The 18,028-nt window shown below is 38.9% G+C and overlaps 1 protein-coding gene across 3 annotated transcripts; it reads right to left on the bottom strand.

Annotated features, from left to right (window-relative positions):
* Positions 1 to 563: 563 nt before the first annotated feature.
* Positions 564 to 16,215, bottom strand: cbwd (COBW domain containing). Of its 3 annotated transcripts, none has more exons than XM_079361797.1 (16): positions 16,013 to 16,215; positions 15,560 to 15,673; positions 15,330 to 15,416; positions 14,786 to 14,882; positions 14,408 to 14,499; positions 12,235 to 12,294; positions 11,287 to 11,324; positions 8,753 to 8,799; positions 8,061 to 8,147; positions 7,871 to 7,915; positions 7,185 to 7,241; positions 4,741 to 4,792; positions 2,167 to 2,235; positions 1,997 to 2,062; positions 1,726 to 1,852; positions 564 to 1,196 (listed from the first exon to the last, which is right to left on the bottom strand). In XM_079361797.1, exons 2-16 carry the CDS (start codon positions 15,663 to 15,665, stop codon positions 1,123 to 1,125), a joined length of 1,104 nt encoding a protein of 367 aa, XP_079217923.1. In that variant the 5' UTR covers positions 15,666 to 15,673; positions 16,013 to 16,215; the 3' UTR covers positions 564 to 1,122. The 3 variants fall into 3 exon arrangements, with proteins under 3 accessions (XP_079217923.1, XP_079217922.1, XP_079217921.1); XM_079361796.1 differs by having other exon boundaries at positions 15,560 to 15,728; positions 16,014 to 16,213; XM_079361795.1 differs by having other exon boundaries at positions 15,560 to 15,722; positions 16,013 to 16,211.
* Between the last annotated feature and the right edge of the window lie 1,813 nt (positions 16,216 to 18,028).

Genomic DNA, 18,028 nt, shown 5'->3' with positions numbered 1-18,028 from the left:
GTGTGAGATGCGTCTTACTAAGAGAGACTTCAGTCTGAAAACCAGAAAAGAAAGGTACTGCCAGAGCCTATATTAAGAGATAAATATATTTTCACATCTATTAATGGTACAAATTTCAAGTCTATATAAGAATGATTTAAAAGTGGATCATTTGAACAAAGGACTACATCATTTCGTTTACAGTTTTAAAGTAGACACAGGGTGAATTTTAAGGAGTCACAGACTTTGCATCTGTGTTCTTGCAATTAATTAATTCAAAAAGTAATGCAGCATACAAACAGAAACTCATTACCTAATCATCTGCATTTGAGTTATCACACTCCAAACTCCTTTATTGTGATCATGGCCCTGCTAACCGGGTGTTAACTTAAAACTCTGTCACAGTAGAAGCTAAACTGTTGATGCCCTTGGAGACATTTTTCACACTGTTGAGTATCTATGTGAATTTAGCACTTCAACACAAAACGCTCATTGTCGCTGTTGATACTTTTCAGCAGGAGCAGGTCAATTTGTACAAAACTGTCAGAATAACCGTTTTGTTAAAGAGTATCAGAGCAGTCAAATATGTTCAGAGAAAAACAACTTTATTTAGAATTTTAAAAAATGCAGGGTGTCAAAAAGCCAGAGAACATAAGCAGCTTCATTTGCAATGTCCAGTGTCGAACAACACAACACTGTGTGTGTGTGTGTGTGTGTGTGTGTGTGTGTGTGTGTGTGTAGGTGTGTGTGTGTGTGTTTTTGAAACTTTGACCCTACTGGAGTTCCCAATGTTAAAATAATGCAGGTTTTTACAAAGTTTTCTTTATGAAAACAACAATGCATTGATTACATTTGTGGGACTTTGTGGGTTTTTCTCTTTGCACACACTTTTGAAATCATGTTCAGGCTAAGTGTTTTTATTTTCTAACTTTTCAATAGAAAGCAACTTTTACAGCAGGTAGTGTTGGAATAACACAATCTGAAACCACTGTACAGATCGCCTCGTTGCCTGAACCCTCCCCTGATGTACCTCATGTTCTTGAAGGATGAACAGTCCTTGATTTATGGATGGCAACAAGCCACGTTTTGCTCTGGGAACTAAAGTTTTTATGTATTGAGCGAAGAGAGGAGATGAGCTTGTCGCTAATTTGTAGCTGTTCCTTGCACCACTGCAGAGATGAACTGTTCCCTCAGAATCTCCTTGTCCAAGTTTCTTCCTTCAGAAAAGAGGAGAGTCCGTAGTGAAGATTAACACAGCGCGGCGACACACACACACACACACACACACACACACTCAACACGGGAAACAGACATGACGTGTGTATGTCACTGTACGGATGTAGTGAACAGTGATTCTCAAGGCAAGAGCGGTGGGCTCAAACACCCCAAAACATGCTTATTTCAACACACTGAGAAGTTAGGGAACTATTTCAAAATCTGTAACCCCTTCACTTCTAAACATTAACAAAAAATCTCACTTAAAGAAACTAATCAAAAAGCAAGATGAAGAAGAGACAAACTAATGTCATGGCTTCATTCTGTCTAGCTGGTTGTGTTTAAATCTTATTTTCCAGAGAATGTTAAATGAAACTGAAATATGTACGACTCCTGTTATTGGAAACTTTATTCTTTATTTGTTTTATCTCTGGACCTTTGCAGTGAGCAAATAATTCAAACAAACAGAAAATCAAAATGGTACCAAATAAAGCACTTTAAAGAAAGAATTGTGCGTGTTTGTGTCCTCACCTATAAAGACCAGGCGGTTGGTCCGCGGGTTCTCCTCCCAAAGCTGTGGAGTCTCATTCAGGTCATACAGCTCGTGGACCCCCTGCAGCATCACTTGGTGGCCTTTACCTGCAAGTGACACTATACCCTGAAAACACACAAGTCACGAGTCACGGTCACACATTAACCCACACTGAATGAAACCTTTAGAAACTGATTTATACGGATAATAAAAGCCGCGGTTATTGATCGCTGCTTCCACTCAGGGGACTATTGTGCTGTTGTACTGTACCTTCAAGCGAATGACAGTCATGGGTTGCCCTTCTTTGTTCTTGAACATTTTCTCCCAAAGCAGATCCTGAAACAGAGGAAAATGAGGGTTTACTTTACAAGGGACTGTGTTTTGTTAGAGCTAAATAGTGAGGCACTCTGTATGGTCTGAATGACGCATGACGTGTGTACCTGGATGAAGACGTTTAAGGCATCCTCTGGAAGGTCTCCCGTAACCTCAAACGTCACAGTTAAAATACTCTGAGGATGACAGATGAAACATTGATCAACAAAAAGAACATTACATACATTTAGTGGTTTTAAATTCAGTATCTTTACATCATTTTCACAGAAATAAAGATGATACACATTTAAGAAAATACATACATCAGGTTTGCTAAAACACTCCTTCTCTCTTCAGTTCACAGTTTATCAATGTGCTTGTTATATGTTGCCAAAAACTGTCAGGTAACTGTCACATTAATAATAGTAACATTTAACGCTACTGTTGTGAAGTGTGGAGTATTCAGACATGACTCAAAGTGCCATTTAATATAAAATATATATTCACAAATAAAAAAAAAAAACATTTAAAGAATTTTTAAAAACGTGATTTAAGACTTTTTACGGACGCTGTGGTACCAAAGTAAAAGTGATTCTATGCAGAAGGGAAACAAAAGATTTTTTATTAAGTAAAATTAGGTCGGATATAAACCCATGGCCACTGCAGTGACAATGGCCTCCGTTCAAGGGGCACACGTCATCACCGCTAGGTCATCGCTACCCAGAAGGAGTTAATGTTAAGTACTGTATAGACATCAAGAAAATGATCAAACATTTTGTTGGACAGCATTTCAAATAAAGAATGAGTAAAGTGGAGATTAAAGTCTTGTAGGTTAGTTTGTATTTAAGAAAGTATTTTGTTTAATTCCATGCTCACTCTGTCAGTAACATGAGATTTACATGTTCAGTGTGTTATTAAGTCCTCTAGTCCCCTGATTACGTGCTCTTTAAAAACATGTTCACATTAAAGTTCCCTGAAACCAGAGAGTCGTCGGGAATGTTAAACAAAAGAAGTGCTTTTACGCCTCGGCTGATGACTTTGTCAATGACTGTGTCAAAAACCACAACTCCACTCGGCACCTGAAACCAAGTAACAGCTCCCCTCTTTATCTGACTCAACCCCCCCTTCATCCTCTTTCTCCCACTCCTCTCCCCTCTCACACACTCCCACCTCTCCATACTTCCTTACAGCATTTAAAAGGGGCACTTTGTAGATATTTGGAGGGTTTTGTGTTGAAGTGTTAAGGTTACACACTTCCTTGTCATTTGGTATAACAACAGAAAAACAGCATTCTCATTTACATGAAAAGAGCAACACGGGGAAGAGGAGGGGAGAGGGGGGGAGAGGGGGGAGGGTTAGAGGGACGGCTGAGCTTCATGCGGGAAAGCGAACCTGGAGAAAACAGACAACAATGGCGTTATTTACACACACAAACAACCCACATCTCTTTCCCATCCTGTGATAAAAGTTCATGGGTATAAAGCAGGACAGAACACAAGACGAGTCTTTTGATCTGAAAGATGAAACCATGGAGAGAAACAGGATCAGGGAAATCCTAGTATTACTACTTACTTAATAATGTGATAGATAGACTACACTGATGTTTGGATAAAGGAAAAACACTTTTATATGAAATGGTTACTCATGCGGCTTCCAATTCACGGTGCTAAAAGAGAAACATGGTCTTTGTTAAGGGTGTCAAAATTGTTGATACTTTCCCAAACCACACGATCAAAAACCAATCAATCTCAGTTATCTTACTGAACACCAGTATTAACCAGCACTGTACTGTAGCTCCAAAAAGCCACACATCTCCAGTTATATGTTTTAACCCAAAGCTGCTGTAAGCAAAAGAGAGAGAGAGAGAGAGAGAGAGAGAGCTGCGGTCAATTCAAGATCACAGGCTGACACATACTGACGAGTGGACAGTGAAGGAAGCAGGATCTAAATTGCACAAATACCAAAACGTTGCCAATGTATTTGGATACCTAAGATAGGGTGCAGGAGTTTGCCATTTTTGTGATTTTGCTTATTATTCCAGTTCTACATGGTACTTACTGCTTATTTAGTATCTCTATTCTATTCTCGAAATTATTTCTATACTTCTGTACTGTGTTTTAGAGCAACAGCATTTCCCCCCTGGGATTAATACAGTATTTCTGATTCTGATTAAAACAAGATGTGTCATACTGGGAGTGTAGGGCTTCTATGTTTGTGGACATGGTATTGAAACATCAAAGTTTAAATCTCAAAGTTTAAAAAGGCTGATCTCTTGTCTTTATATTTTATTCATTTTCTGGCATCTGGATTCAGTTCAAAACACGAATAAAGCCACGAGATGCAACCCAGTGTGCCCAGTTTACCCAGTCTGCAGAAGGTTTAAAGCTGCGTTGTATCACTAAGTCTGGGTTTTATTTGTAGTGCAACAAGGAAAACATCAAAAGCATCAAGTCGATCGCCACACACAAAACCCCGAAAAGCAGGGAGGGAGTTTTCACTACGGTGTCGCAGCCTGGGGGAATGCAGAGTCACAAAGTTAGCCCTGAGCTAAAATGCATCCCCTCTGTATCCTGGAGGAAATGATGTGTTGAAATAAATTAGCAAACTAAACAGGGGGAGCTATGAGAGAGGCATGCAGGGCAGGTATCGGCAGGGAAGAGGGGAAAAAATAAAGAGGAACAAAGGAGCATAAAAACAATTACCTTATCAAGATGTGGTCTCGTAGATTTCACGAGTCGGAGCTTCTCTGTTAGACTTTCAGAGGAGAGAAATCAGTCAGCATTAGAATAGCTCAGAGGACATGATGTTGACTTCCTGAAGCTGGTTTAATGATTTTGAAATTGTCTTTCATAGAGTAAAATGATCTTGAAAGCGATCTGTGCTAATGTAACCTTATTTTTCCACGATGGACAAACCAGTGCTTCATGCTTTGAATGAACTGCACTGATTTCATCAAGCAGAAGAAACCATGCCCCTGTTCTTCTGATACTGACAGCTATTTCTCATTAAAGTATTGTTTGAATTGTTTTAACTACCCACAAGTGTGGGTATATTAACAGTATTTCTGCTGCACAATCTCAGCCACTTTGAATTGTGGGTATCTGAATCGATCTCAGTGGTTTCAGTAATTGATCTCAAGTGCTCATTATTGTGGCTTTTGCTTGTTTTACAATGCTTGTAATCTTGACGGCATTGGAAATATGGGAACATTAATGACTTCCTTTTTTGCATTTATGTTTAATTGATTTTCATATATATATATATATATATAGATAGATAGATAGATAGATAGATAGATACACACACACACAGGTATATATATAGTATCTTAATGTCTTGTGGTTGCTCAATAATCTGCTTGTTCGCAGTGTAAAGCACTTTGAGTTGCTCTGTGTGTGATTTGTGCTCTATAAAGAAATGTGCCTTTTATCTTCTCGTTGCATTTTGAACGATCCAGCAGACCAACAGGATTCATACGAACAATGATGAAGTTTCACACGTACTGTACATACATGTGGGTTTATATCAGGAGCTCAGATCGTTCTTAGCTCTTTGTGGGATGAAATCTTTGACATGACTGTATAAGAAATCACACAGTTGTATTCTTGCATTTCTCTTAGTTTTGTGTTTTTTTTGTTTGAATTGCTTTCAGGACATGAAGAGCATATTCTGAATACGAACGAGGCTTCCTTTGTTAAATTAAAGTTCAATAAAATGACTCTGAAGCAACAAGTGTCAAGAATGGTTGTTTTCCCTTCTCTTCTCTGCTTAAAGAGAGTCTTTACCGTTTCTGTCTTTGTGTTTTATGTCATTGTAAAGTACACCTCATGCTGTATTGGTGCTTAATGACACAGCTCTGAATGGACTTGTGAAAACTTTAGAAATGGCAATTAAACCCTACAAAACAGCCACAACCACCCCCAAACAAACTACAGCCCTTGTTCTCCCCATCAGACCTCCTCATCCTCCCCCTCCTCCCTGACCTCACAAGGAGGCTAAATGTTGTGTCCAGCGGCTTGAGCCCTGCGTGCTGTTAGTACCACACAGGCGGAGCGGCGGGGGGCCGCTTCAAACAGCCCGCGTGGGATGGAGGAGGAGGAGGGGCCCGCGCTCTCAAAGGCAGGGGGAAAGGAGCTATCTGTTGGGACAAGGGGGACTCCTCGGGAGCCGGAGGACACACACAGCTCTAATCCTCTGCAGCTGGTCTCAGAGACACTGAGTGAGGGCATGTAAGAGAGGTTTAACGCCGCGGCCAGTTTCATTCACATGAAAGGATGAACACTGACTCTATTCATGAGAATGACATTCTACAGGGGATACAATATGATGACCACCCTGCTGAGTAACAGGGGAGCGCTCAATAAAAGAGTCTGTTAATTAGAGAGGAACATGGTGAGCAACAGTATCAAAGACCGCTGGGTGCACAGTTCAGACACACCAGCAACAAAGGCCAGCAGCGCGGTCCGAATGAGATCTCAATCTTTGTTCTGAAACAGAACATGATTAAGAAATATCACACGAGAGGGAGGGATCTACTGAATGTCAGCACTGCTCTCAGTGTTAGACACAAAGTTCATCACAGCAAGTACAACACTGTAAACACTCCCTCTCAGGTGTTATTGTTTGCAAACAGCTGAAAGTTTAAAAAAGCAGAAAATAGTCAATAGCTAAAAAGTAAAAATCAACAACAGGTTATTTTTAACTCCAACAACTCAACTCGTTCTGCAGTTTACCTAAAACTGCACTGTTGCCAAGCAACCCAAACATTCTCCTGCACTCGTGCTACTCTGTTGGTGTCCATGGTTACCACAGACAACTACTTTGGTTGAATGAACATGTTTGTTAAAAGAAATGAAAACTGCTGTTGCTATAAATCTGTTTGTTCCTCGTCTGTTTCAACAGAGGTATTTTTCTATTTTAGAGTTACGTTAAGGATTTGAGTATGTACTTGAGAAATAGTGACATCACAAACTTAACTCACTTCCTCAGAACATGAGCTTTTTTTATCAAAGAAGAACCCACCACGAGTAAGGGTATGCAGCTTAAATGTGGGTTTATGTTAAGTCAGTTCATTGAAAGTTACACTGAATACTGTTGTGAATTAGTTTTTGTGTACATGAAACTGTAACGGGATAAACCGACTCACTTCACGCCTTCCTTACTGTCAAAGGAATGCAGATCCAGCACTTGAGAAAGATCCACCCTGTGAAAGAAGACAACTCACTGTTAAACTGTTTTCTATTTACTGTGATTAAAAACAAAAATCGATAACATATTTTCAGCTCATAAATCGATTAAGAAATCGCAACTGTGGCCACAAACTGCTTCAAACCAGCATCAAGGTTGACTGAATGAACGGCCTCAAGTTAAAAGTTGCAGCGTTGTCTTTGCGATTAACCCCTCACTGCACGGTTTCTTTCATCTGTTCACCCTGCTCTGAGCTCTGTGGGCATCCAAAACACACCCAAACCTTTGAAACACACTGCTTGTGTTAGCCATATGCTACCTGGGTCCAATAACACACAACACACTGAGACAGAGGGGGCACAAACACACATTTTGGCACACATTCACACACATGCAAACATGTTGCTGGAGCCCAAAGGTCAAAGAGCAAAGACTTGTGGGTAAGTGGACACCGTTGAAGGCTGGGTGTTTACTCAGCAGTTTGTGTACGTCCATGTGTGTGGGTCGGGCAGTGTCACGCCTGAACCGCTTCATCTTTGATATGAAGATCTGAGCAGGAGCAGCATGTGGAGCTCATCTGCTCACCAAACAAAGCACAGATCACCTGGATCAAAGCTACATATATGAAAAATAAATAAAGCTTACCTTGATCGTTGGGTTTCAAGAATCTTTACAAGGCCGTTTATGGATCTATAAGGGAAAGAGAAAGAGGGAGGTTAATCCTGAGAAAAAGAACAGAGACGGAGCTCAAGATTGAGAATGTTAGTATAAATAAAAGAAACAGTTTGGGACTTCAGGGTGGGAGACAAAAGGTCTGTAAGTCTGTAAAGCGAACCTGACTGCGTCTCTGGTTTGTGTGAGTTCCTCCTCAGTCACCAGGTCGGTCTTGTTGATGATGGTCAGGTCAGCGACAGCAATCTGTCTAAAAAAGACATCAAATAAAACATTCCGTTCATCTGGTTTCTAGACCAATCATTACACAATCATAAGATGTTGTGCAAAAAAATAACAACCACTAAGCTGGTCATTGCCTTGTTTGTATGTAAAGCTGTCATTTACAGCTGCGCGTGCTTGTGAGTTTTTCCTGGGTGGCAGTGGGCGGTACATGCCACGCTCAAATGGGAGATGAGCGCTGTTTAGTTTAGAGGTGAAAACACAAACAAAGAGCAAGAATGCAACTGCTCTTTCTTCATCAGTGTGTTTGTTCAACAACAACACAAGCACACAGCTGCTGGAAGAGTCAGACACACGGGGGGTAGAGAGCGCCGTCCACAGCACGCTGTGAGACATGCTGTGGTGGACACTGACTGGGTTGTTAGAAATAAAGAAGTGGTTTGGCATTTTGGGAAACAGTGACTTGGAGATTTTGTTTCGCAAAAAAAAAACAAAAAAAAAACCCACTAACTTTTTTTATGATGAAAATAAAGAAGCTGAGCAGAAAGAGTGGAAAAACAACCAGACTTCCCTTTCCCATAAGGTGTTCAAAAATGCAGTTTTCGCTCTGTAGGAAAATAAATAGGTGAATACCTGGCAGCTTCATTGGTGAGTCCTTCTGCTTTTTCCTCTGACAGTTGCTACAGGAAGCAGGAAACATAAGTGATGATTCAGGTTAGCACCGATAGCTATCTTAGTATACTACTAGACCTGTTCAGCTGTAAAAACTCACAAAGATAACTTGTATTCTTGTTAATGACAAGGACTGTGTTTTTTTTGAGTTGGAGAATATCCTCAAGTATAGGAAGTCAGCATGGCACAGTAATCTCTCTGGATGGTTCAAATCTAAGCTTGCTCGTCTTGTACAGACTGCAGAGACATCAGTACCGAGTCCCCCAATGCAAAATGAACCATTTTAAAAACTCAGTTTGCCGACTGCAATCAAAACTGTGTATGACGTTTCTTAAGTCTGCATGGATGGTGTAGTAGTGTCATGGTCTTCTCATCTTTTCTTATCTCCTATTTCTCTTGTCTTTTTTAAAACAGCTCTTTCACAAGATGGGTAATCTGTAATGAAGGGGGTTTTTTTTGTTTTTTTTTACACAAGTGCTTCTCTGTTTACATGTGGATTGATGTTTGTTGCTATACTGTCATTGTTAAGTAGTGGTAGGTTCCATCGTAGAGGTAGCTTAATGCGTGCAGCACTGATGTCCAGGAGAAATTTCCCCAAGGGATCGTAACATGTATCGTATCGTGTTGGCTCGTGTCATGTGTTGTTCTATTTTGTCGTATCATACCATACAGTATGTATGGTCATAGAAGTAGACATGCAAACACAGAATAATAGAGGAATACACAGGGATTCTTCAGTGTAAAATCACATTACCATTCTGACATACCCAGACCTGAGGTTTTCAACATTCCTCTTTTAAAAAAATAAAAATGTTCCAACAATGTTTGCAAAGGCCAGCCTCAAATGTGAGAGACTTATTGGTTTCATTTAGATAAAAACTACCGTCCGCTTAGTGACTTTCTTTGACATATAAACCCACAGGAGCTCACTTTTCATCTTCTGCATGTGTTTAGTGCTCGCACGGGGGAGACACGGCATTTTCCATAAACAGTTAAATATGTAACAACAGAGAGAGCAGGAGGTGTTAATCTGAATCCTGACCCCTGAGCCCCTGAGTGTCAATCTGACATAGATCTGTCACTGCCCGTGTCATCATGTCTTCATTCCTTAAGGAGGAAGGACAAAAAGAAAAGACCTTTTTTAATAGAATGCCCAATTGCTTTTTCTTATTATAATACGTCTGTATCAGGAGACAAAGGCCTTTCAGAAGGTGTGAGGCAAAAAGCTCAAGCTCACGTGAAACCCCTCAGACAGATGGATATTTCAGTCTGTCTGGCGAAAGGCAGATGAGTGGATGAGACAGTGAAGGAGTAATTGATATCAGACATGTGACCATTTTAATAGGACTATCAGTCATCATCTCCCTCCTCCTTTCATTACTTCTCTCTCTCTCTTCAATGAGAAACCAGAGCAGCAGCGCTGCCATGAAATGTGTCACCTCACTGAGCATGACACCTTCAAATTAGAGCCCATGATGAGGGTGTCACTTGTCCTGTTCTTTTTTAAATAACACAGGTAGAGCAGGACGTGCGTGTGAAGCAGCACCCTGGGAGGTTTACACCCAGCTCTGCAAGCTGAACGCCTTTCATGGCTGTTTTTATCTAGATGAATAACTAAGTACTCGGATACATTTACCAGAATTAAAAGTAAACAAATGATATACCTGATTAAATACCATTAATATATATATATATATTAGTAACAAATGTATCTATTCAATTAGAATAATTATAAATAAATAAGATGTTTTTTTATTATCTATAAGAATAAATATTCATACGATGAATATTTAAGTAATGTGTTTGTTTATATTTTGAAGGCAAATATACAAGTTCAGAATTTATATATTAGATATATATATACATAAATAAATAGGCAGGAGATTGTTATTCTCTTTATTATTTGTGACAAGGATTAATATTTTCTTCAAAATATTATTCATCTTATGAACTTCATCTGTATGTCTAAATACAAAGCTCGTTGGTCATTAATAATAGATTTATTAAATTGTGTTTGACTTTTGCCCCTTGCATTATCCTGTTCAGTGCTTTTTAAGGTTTCTTTTAATCTGTTTGTTTGTAACATTTCTCTGTTTGACATGTTTGAAAAAATAAATAAATGAAGCTTCTGCTCAGAGGTGAATAAATACAGCTGGGGCAACAAGAGATATTTTCTATAATGAATGATGTTTCAATGATGAAACCTTTTTCTCTTGGTTATGGATAAATTAAAAAAAAGTTGATGAAGCGTAAATTAGAAAATGTTACAAATCACCCATCCCAATGTCCCACAGCCCAAACAGAAAACTAAAGATCACTTCTTTCACCAATGATGATCAATTCGCATTAGCAGTTAGCATTTGAAAAGCTTGTAGCACCTAAAACGCTTTAGAAGCTAACTATCTTGATAAATGTTGGTAATAATTAATCAACAACTTTATAAAATGAACATGAGCCTTTCTAATAAAAGCCCCAAGCACATCTTCTTCACATACCTGGAGTCCATACTTGGCGTCGATGACGGTGACGATGCCTGCGTTGAACAAACAGTATTTATCAGGGAACAAACTGAAGTGCTGCAACATGTACACGTCTCCTTTTGGTGTTTAGTTTTGTCTGTTTGTCTTCACCACTTTCTCTGAGATAACTGCAGCACACTTTTGGACTGTTGCCGGCATGTCACAACAGAGCGGGCAGCTGAGTATTTAACATGACCTCACACAGACACAGCAGTCAAAGAGAAAACAGCAGACGATGTCTTACCTACAAACAGGGCCGGTAACATTTGGGTAAGTGAGAGAAGAAAACCGTCTGGAGACTGCTCTGTGTGTGGTGCAGCTTCAGCTCACAGAGATCTCTTTCATTTTTACTGTCATCAGCTTTAAGTGACCATCACCCTGCATATTCCTGTCAGAGTGCACAGCTCATCCATGACAGATATTTAACATATCTTACATTATGTTTCATGGAAATCCTTGACAGTAGGCGTACAGCTGTTAACTTCTTAAACGGAAACACACAAAGACAAACTCCTTGTATGTGGGATCATAATTCTGATCAAAGGAGTGACTGATATTAAAACACAGACGCACAGTGCCAACGCTCCAAAAAACTCCATCAAAACTTGTGAAAGCCAGTTTGTTTTGTTTTTATTATATATTAAAGCTGAAGAAAGACTGTAGATAATGGAACCCACGGCCGCTTCAATAAGAACTATAACCTCCCTACAAGGGGCGTACGACATAACCACTAGGCTATCTAACACCCCTTGTGCACAGATGGTAAAGTGTCAACAGAAAGTTTTAGTCATCTTAAGTTTTATAATTCATTTTTTCCTCCCGTGTTTTCATCCTCTGAGAGACCCATGATCTTTGAGACGTTTTGTGTCACATAGAAGAAAAAAAAAATAAAGGAAACAAATTGTGTCATTAAAAATAACTCACCATCCAAATAGATGTCACTGCCGAGCTCCGCATCAACCCAGAACATGGAGGCCACAGCTCCTGTCAGAGGGAACGAAGAGGTGAGAAGATTGTAGAGGACTCAAATACATCTGTAAAAATCGGAGGCGTTAGTAAAGAAGGTCAGGGGGAGAATTTATCACAGCTTTATAGCCGCCATCTTTTTCTCTCATTTTTAAGAAACTTACCAATATTTAAAAACAAGTGTTCATACAACATTCTTAATAAAAGAGAAGCACAAAATGAATAAATTAAGCATGAATGGGGAATTCAATGGGGTAATGTGTCAGTGAATAATTAATCCATTTAAAATAATAATGAATGAAAGCAGGCAACCAATGATTATTTTACCTGATTGCTAAGTTTCTCAACTTACTATTATTATTATAAAATTGTAAACAAATACATGGATAGCTAACAACTGTTTAATAGACAATAATAAAAAGTCTCATTTACCATGATAAACAAGAGACAAGAAGAATACTATTCTATAGCAGAATTAAGATCTGATGAGTGACACAGTTTTAAGAATAAATATTATTAATTATAAATGGATTTTTTAAAAGTATTTTCTAAGCAATGATCCGTTCACTTTTTGTGCTTAAGGTCCGTTTTGAGTTGTTTCCAGAAACCCAGCCTGATGTTTTGATCTGACTGGGTTCTGTGGAGCAGATCAAACCAATATGAGAAGCTATGAATTGTTTATCTCTTGATGGTATATTTGGTTTGTTTCTATTTTCCTGTGCAGGCAGTTATTACAAGACCCGATGTCACCATGCCAGCCTCGGCGTGTTCACATAATGCACTTTTGTCAAAGTGCCAAGCGAGAATAAGAAAGCATTGTAAATATTTGATGGACGTGTAATGAAAACACTGTTTTTGAGTGGCATGTTTCATATAACTCATCCAACCTCCTCCTGAATGGATGAGGAGATTCCCCCCCGGGGAGCGGTTATGACTGACAGCACTGCCAGGGCCAATGACAGACCCGTCTCAGTCGATAAAGAGCCTGTCTCAGCCAATGACGTGTCAGGGCGGAGAGGACAGCCCCGGTCTGAGCGTGCTCTGTTGGTTCTGTCTGATAGGTCAAGTGGTGTGTGTCTGCCTGTGGCGTTACCTCCTGACACCTGTCACTTAGCGACACATCCCCGTTGTCACAGCGCTCGCCCTCTAATGGCCTGATATTGATTTCCGGATTCAAAGCTCAGAGATGAATGGACAACTGGGTTCTTTTTTTTTTAGGCGGGGGATGCACTGATGGAAATAGTTTCCCCTGATGCTCCTGTCACAACACAAGTCTGGCCCAAAGAGTTACAAAATGTTTCACTTCTTTCACATTAAAAGAGAAGTCGCAGACCCAGTGCTACCCACAATGCTGCGCTGGAGATGTTTAGTTGGTAACATTGAAAGACAACACAGCCCTAAAAACAGACCATCCAAAAATCTCATTCATTTACTTACACGCAATACAACCCTGCCAAAACAAGCTGTTCACATGAATGGTAAATTAACTAGAGTTTGAGTTTGTGATTTTCTAATCCTCTTTACTTTTCACACACACTGATGGTGGAGGTTTCTATGTAAAGTAAGCCTCAGAAGTAACTAATCCAATTTGTACACATTCATGTGCCACTGATGGTGCAGTGCAGTGTCTTGGGGTGCAGTGTCTTGTCTTGCTCAAGGACGCATCGCAGAGTGTCTCAGTGGAGCTCCTGCTGTTCCTCTACGTTGTGCTTCAGCGATGAGAATCCACAGACCGGGACCCCAATATCACGGCGTCATGGAATCAATATGTAAATTATGCAAAGATGTAATGACAGCTGAGCTTAGTGACAGTGCTGTTGTGGAAAGACAATGTAAGTGATGATAATCGTACTGTAAAGGATGAAATACATTTGGTATCTTATTTAAAATCTGAGTTGAATACGGTGTGTGTGTGTGTGTGTGTGTGTGTGTTAAAAGATCCATGTCTCCCCCCAACACACACACACACACACACACACACACGCACACACACACACACACACGCACACACACACACACACACACACACACACACACACACACACACAGTGAAACAGCTGCTGACTGTGCAAATTAAAGAAGGTAAATGAAATTCAGATTAAAAGTTATAAGAAGTTCAGAAACTTGGTACCTGGATCGGCAAGTCCTGTGGTTTCTAACAGGATGTAGTCAAACTTTCCCTTCTTTGCCATCAGATTCTCAATGGCTTTAAGACCATTGTCCCTGAAACATGACAGATGATGAAAATAAGTATGACTCTTTTATTCTCTACCTTTAAACAAACATACTTTATAACTCTTTGATGTAAAGATGAAAGAAATGACTAACTCCTTTTGTCTTTATTAACAAGTAGTGCACATGTCGATGTAAAGGGTATTTTAATTGCACATTATAGAATAACAATAAAAGCTTCCTTTTCTAAGATGTAACTTTAAAAATTAAAACTGTAGGACCTAAAGCAACTGTGATTTACGTCATTTCCAAATGGACCGATAGTTTTTCCACCTACTTTACAGAGCAACAGAGGCAGCCATTTCTAAGTTCAAGCCACTCCTCGTACAGCTCTCCTGCGTGGCTCACTGCGAGCGACTTCTCAAGAGCGCTGCCTGCAGGTGGAGAAGGACAACAGCACTGATGACAAAGTTAGCAGATAAAGACTCAGCAATTACTACTTAACATATCACACATTTTGCTGTACAAGCTGTTAGATACAGATTAAAGCAGTTTAATATGACTGTAAAAGACCATATCAACCAAGCATTAGAGAAAGGAAATGCTGTATAGTAGAGTAGCATTATAAATCATTAATTTAAAGTAATTATGATGTAAGAATGGATGCAGATGTTAGTTTTGTAGCCTTAAAAAAAAATCAATGAATGATACATTAACAACACATTCATGGGCCGCTCTGCCAAATATGTCTCTATGCTGCTCTCTTGTGGAAAAATAAGGAAACTACAAAACCTCACATCGAGTCCTTGTTTGGTCCAAACAAAAGTGATGTGATTTCTTGTACTTAAATTGATTTATTCAAATGAAAATGTGTAAGTTACCCTCTCCAAATTCGTTAAGAATGACGGCGATCCGCTTGTTGTGTTGTTCTGTTAATATATAGTTTAGGAGAGTTGTCTTTCCAGCGCCTACAGAAGGAGGAAGAAGTGTGAGAGCAAACTGATCACAGCATTAGCCATTGACCTTTCACCTTTACAAATGATGAAACAGGGTTTTAGTATGAAACTATGATCATAATTACAATATGATTAAAGCCCTGAGTGTCTCTTACCCAGGTAGCCTGTGATGATGGTGACAGGTATCTGCTCTGCAGGGGGACCAGGTGGGGCGTCGATGGGCACCAGCTCTGGGCAATCATCATCTTCCTCCTCTATCATCACAGCACCTTCCATACCAGGAACAAAGTTTGTCCACTTTTGGTTTAAAGTGTGAATCTGATCCAGCAGGAAAACATACATGTTTACATAAGAAGAAGAAACAACCACAGAAAGTGCACATGTCATTCACATTCACTTATGACTCTGCAGATGACAGGGATAATGCAGTATGTTTTATTTATTTATAACTGATTTAAAGGTAAAGCCTTAGCTTATGGTTGGTATTAATTTTGAATGGGCAAAGCTAGCAGTTAGCATCATGTTAGCATTTCCTCATTTTCTAACATCAGCTCATAACGACACGGCAACACAACTAACCTACTTCTCTTTATTTACAATATAATTACCTGATAGTTAATCCTCGGAAGCTATGTGTGATTGATGTTATGGCCAAGAAATCTCTGCAAACTCTGCAATGCTGTAGATTAATGTTTTGACAGCGTCCGATAATGTAAAAGTTCCGCTAAACACCCCAGCAATGACAAAGGTTCCGCTTTCATCCCAAGCCGCAATAGAAAGTCATATTATAATTTTAAAAAAGCAACAAATTAATTAATTAACAGTTAACCGAATTATTGTTTTAACTTCTTTGGAAAAATAAACAAACAATCCTCTTTTCTTTCTTTTTACGTCATACATTACAGATACAAGTAACAAGAATTGACCACAAGAGGGCGACATAAACCTGAATCAGGTTGTGTGAAACACTGTGTTCAAATTCAAATCATAGACTGAATATTCTTAATGGCAAAGTATGTGTAAACAAACAAACAATATGACTCCTGTTTTAATGAGAATAACTGTATTCACAAAGAAAGTAAAGAAGATAATAGACACCATCTGTAATCTGTTAATATCCACACAGTTTTAGATTAATATTGTTGTTTTGTTTTTCTTTTGTTTTTTACTCTTTGTCCTAGTTTGCTAACTTGTAAGGTATGGGACACTCCTGAATTTCCCAGTTTGGAAACTTAGAGTCAGATTTAACTTCCATGCAGATGGCTCGTGTTATAAGGCGCCCATGTCTTCTCTACGTGCAGTCAAAAATTTGCTATAATAAGAGGAGTAGGAGCTCTGTGGGCAGCCCCCTCACTCTGATATCTCTTCATAGAATTTGTTGTGGACAACTTGTTTGTTTTGTTTGCTCAGTCATAAAATCAATCAATTTATGAAGAAGATCATCTTCCCCATACTACATAGTGCACTTCTAGGACATAAAATGTAATATTAGAATGAAAAATATCTGCCTTTATTACATCTGTGTTTTTAATAACAAAATTTACAGTATTATTGCAAAAATTGTTGATATACACCCATATGTTCCGATATTGACAGCGACAAAGCCAATCTGTCTCTATTGTCTCAGATGTTTTAATGTTTGGTAAGTGTCAGTTACTCAAAAGAAATCAAAGAAATTACATTTATTGCATACTTTACATAGTGTAAAGCAAACTCTAAGCTATGTCTGTTTACTACTCAAAACCTTTTGAGCTGGAATCTTTGGCTCACCTTACAGTTTATTTGTTGTTTATTTGACAGTAGCAGCATTCGTGTTGATATTGCCCTTACAAATAACACTAACTTATTTCAATCGTTTATAAGTTTGTATTGCTTATTTTGTATATCACATTAAAACATATTTTAGGCAGTTGTGTGTAGCCTACAGAATTATGTTACAGAAGTTGTATTTTTCATTGCACTGATATTATATGAAAAATGCAATGAATGCATTTATTTATTTTATTACCTATTGTGCCTATCTATTTTAAACTGTGATTAGTTGAAGTAACAACAGAGTTCTTTACAGTCGCCGTGACCTCCGACCTTCCCACTAGCCCTCCATTGTGGGTGTAAGAGGCAGGTGGGTTCAGCGAAGGTCGCCCGAAAAAAATCTGAGGGGTAGCATCATTATTGCCACTATCATCCCTCGACTGGCTGACATCTTTTATCCAGATCAAGACAAATGCTTGATATATTTGTGGCGTCTCTGCTGCCAGATCTTTATATGATATCTACTTATTATTTTTGTTTAAATTTGGTTAATTTGTTTGTATGCTTTATTTGAAACTTCTCAATTCTTTAGCAACTGATTTGTGTTATATTAACTCAACTTTTAACAAAGTTAGATTGAATTAATAATGTGTGCAATCTCTTGCCACAATTTTATTGAGTAGTTAATGTGTATGTCTTTTGAACAGATTGGAAAAGCCTGTGTTTACATTTAAAGCAATAGTCCCATTAAGGGTTTCCCATCAGACCTGTGCAAAAGTTTTGCTCTAGGCTGGGGTTGGAGTCAAGGGAGATAGCATTTTTTTTTTTTGCCACATTCCAATTTGTGATGTTGCAAGTTAAATAAATTTGAA

Source organism: Symphodus melops (genome assembly GCF_947650265.1).
Source record: "Symphodus melops genome assembly, chromosome: 1".
Lineage (NCBI taxonomy): Eukaryota > Metazoa > Chordata > Actinopteri > Labriformes > Labridae > Symphodus > Symphodus melops.
This window is presented reverse-complemented; position numbering and strand designations above follow the sequence as displayed.